General features: G+C 48.6%; 1 protein-coding gene across 1 annotated transcript in view; it reads right to left on the bottom strand.

Annotated features, from left to right (window-relative positions):
- The window catches only part of dapk1 (death-associated protein kinase 1), a 42,418-nt gene extending 41,395 nt beyond the window's left edge, over positions 1-1,023 (bottom strand). The window contains exon 1 of the mRNA XM_013910189.1: positions 986-1,023. Coding sequence (XP_013765643.1) covers positions 986-1,008 — 23 coding nt within the window. The 5' untranslated portion in view covers positions 1,009-1,023. The remainder of the gene's footprint in view (positions 1-985) is intronic.
- Between the last annotated feature and the right edge of the window lie 1,297 nt (positions 1,024-2,320).

The raw sequence follows: 2,320 nt of genomic DNA, 5'->3' as shown, positions 1-2,320 counted from the left end.
GCGAGAAGCTTCACCCAAGAACTGTGCAGATCCAACACAGACGCACATCAACTCATTTCTACGTCATACATGAATAAAATGTTCACGTTTCTCTCAGGAAACCTGAAGCACAAACTTTTAAATGCTACATTTACAAAAACACAAAGTGGCGAGAGAGAGAATAAAGTCCACGCAACGAGACGACCTGCTGCGATTTCCTGCCAGGAGACACGAGCAGAGGCACATCTGCATTCACTCGGGTTAAAATGGTTTTGCCTCCTACGATAAACTTGCTTCATGGTGCATCACACAAACCTGGGATTCCCCACAGACGGCAGATTTGATCCCGACATCACCAACAATCAACGTGGAGGCAGCTGGATGGTTAAACTCCGTTTGATACGGAGACAAGAAGAAGAAGAAGAAGAAGAAGAAAGCTTGGAGAAAAGTGAAAAATGTATTTCTCTAACTTGATTCTAGCTCTCAGTTGCCTGAGTCCTTGGCATGTGATTGGTTCTTACGGGAATGTCCCGTCAGATGGGATTGTCCACACAGCAAGCCAAAGATTTCAGCAACGTCAAAGGCTCCAGATCAGCTCCAGGTACCCACGTCGGGACGCCTGTCAAGAAAAGCCGCCATGACCCTTAAAGCAGGGGTGGGGAACTCCAGGCCTCGAGGGCTGGTGTCCTGCAGGTTTTAGAGCTCACCCTGGGTCAGCACGCCTGAATCAGATGATTTGTTCGTTCCCAGTCCTCTGAAGAACTACAGGACATGTTGAGGAGGTCATTTAACATTTAAATCAGCTGTGTTGATCGAGGACATGTCTCAAACCTGCAGGACACCGGCCCTCGGGGCTCAGTGGGGACTAACTCTCCTTTACAGTGCGCCTCTAGAGGCCACCAGAGGAACTGCAGTTTCCCTCAGTGGTTGCCATCTGAGCGAATATGAATATTTCTGAGCTTTGTGATACTGCATCAGCAAGAAACTGATATTTATTAATACTCACACACAAAGTAGCACCTTAAGCATAAAAGCTATCTGCAGGGTGTCGGGTTGCGCACCAACAAAGACCTGCGGTGCGATCTAACAGCAGCTCTGCAGGATTGCTTCATGATGGGAGGGAGCCGGGCTGCAGGCGTATCTCCTCCCAGGTTGGGTAACACGCGGGGCAGACGCAGACTCAGGGAAGCACTGCAATTATAGATGTAGCAACGATAATCATGTGACAGTCAGAACAAAGAGCACGAGCAGGCACCAAACTCAGGTATGCACGAGGAGTTTCCTCCACAGCCACAAACTATCCTCAGGCTTGAAGTTTTCTTCCACTCGCTCCTCACAAAGTAACACAACAACAACAGCAACGTAAGCTCATTAGCATCAGCGTGTCTGCACACATGAATAAATTGTTGCACCTGGCAATTAAACTTTCTACGAGGGGGAATTTCATTTGAATACATGAATTATTACTTCCTAATTAATTTAAGGAAGCATGAGCGTGCTCTCTTAGCACACAGAGTAAACTGATCTATGCTGCCATCAAAGGAGAAACTGAACATGTGCACAGTCACAGGGCAACGGCTGTGCTTATAGCCTGGAGTCAGACAGTACTACGACTGCAGGAACTTCCTAAATTAAATCCTAACTAATGAAAGTGTTCACGCTCTCCTGTTCCTGTGCACTTCCTCTGATGTTTCCTCTTTTGTCCTAAAGTGACAAAATGATGTAAGAGCTCGTTGAAACTCTCCTGTGGACACGTGAAAGTTTGCATCACACCTGTCTGCAAGCTAAGTGGAAATGACAGCGTGGCTAAAAAGGAGCACGAGGTAAACACCGACAGCTCGCCTGTGGGAGTTAAACCCAAACTCTAACTTGTGTGTTTTTCCGCAGCTCTCCCCGTGTATGCAAGCGAGCCCACCCTTTGTTAACAACACCAGCTGCACACACAGACGAGGGGAAAATGGCAGCGGTTCAACTGAACTGTCTTCCCCTGGTGAGGAAAAGCAAACAAACAGGCTTTCCCTGCTAGACTCTGTGTTTAACCCGGAGCTACTTTAACGGAGGTTAAAGGGGCGACTCCCTGCTGCATGATGACGGAGCCCTCGTGTTTACGTTGCTAGCAGAGCCTGGCAGTGAGGAAATCCTCCTCATCCTCCAGAGACGTGCAGGGAGAGCGCCGACTTGCACGGATGTTGCAGAGCACAGAGACGGGCAGAAGTAACGAGCAGAGGAAAAACCCTTCCTGGGAATCGCTGACAAACAGAGGCAGGTTTTCAAGAGCACCTCTCCCCCCTCGGCTCTCTGATAGTCTGCAGGATCAGATTGCTGAGCTCCCTTTGTTGTG

This window comes from Pundamilia nyererei, unplaced genomic scaffold (genome assembly GCF_000239375.1).
Source record: "Pundamilia nyererei isolate P.nyererei 1_Seehausen unplaced genomic scaffold, PunNye1.0 scaffold00038, whole genome shotgun sequence".
Lineage (NCBI taxonomy): Eukaryota > Metazoa > Chordata > Actinopteri > Cichliformes > Cichlidae > Pundamilia > Pundamilia nyererei.
This window is presented reverse-complemented; position numbering and strand designations above follow the sequence as displayed.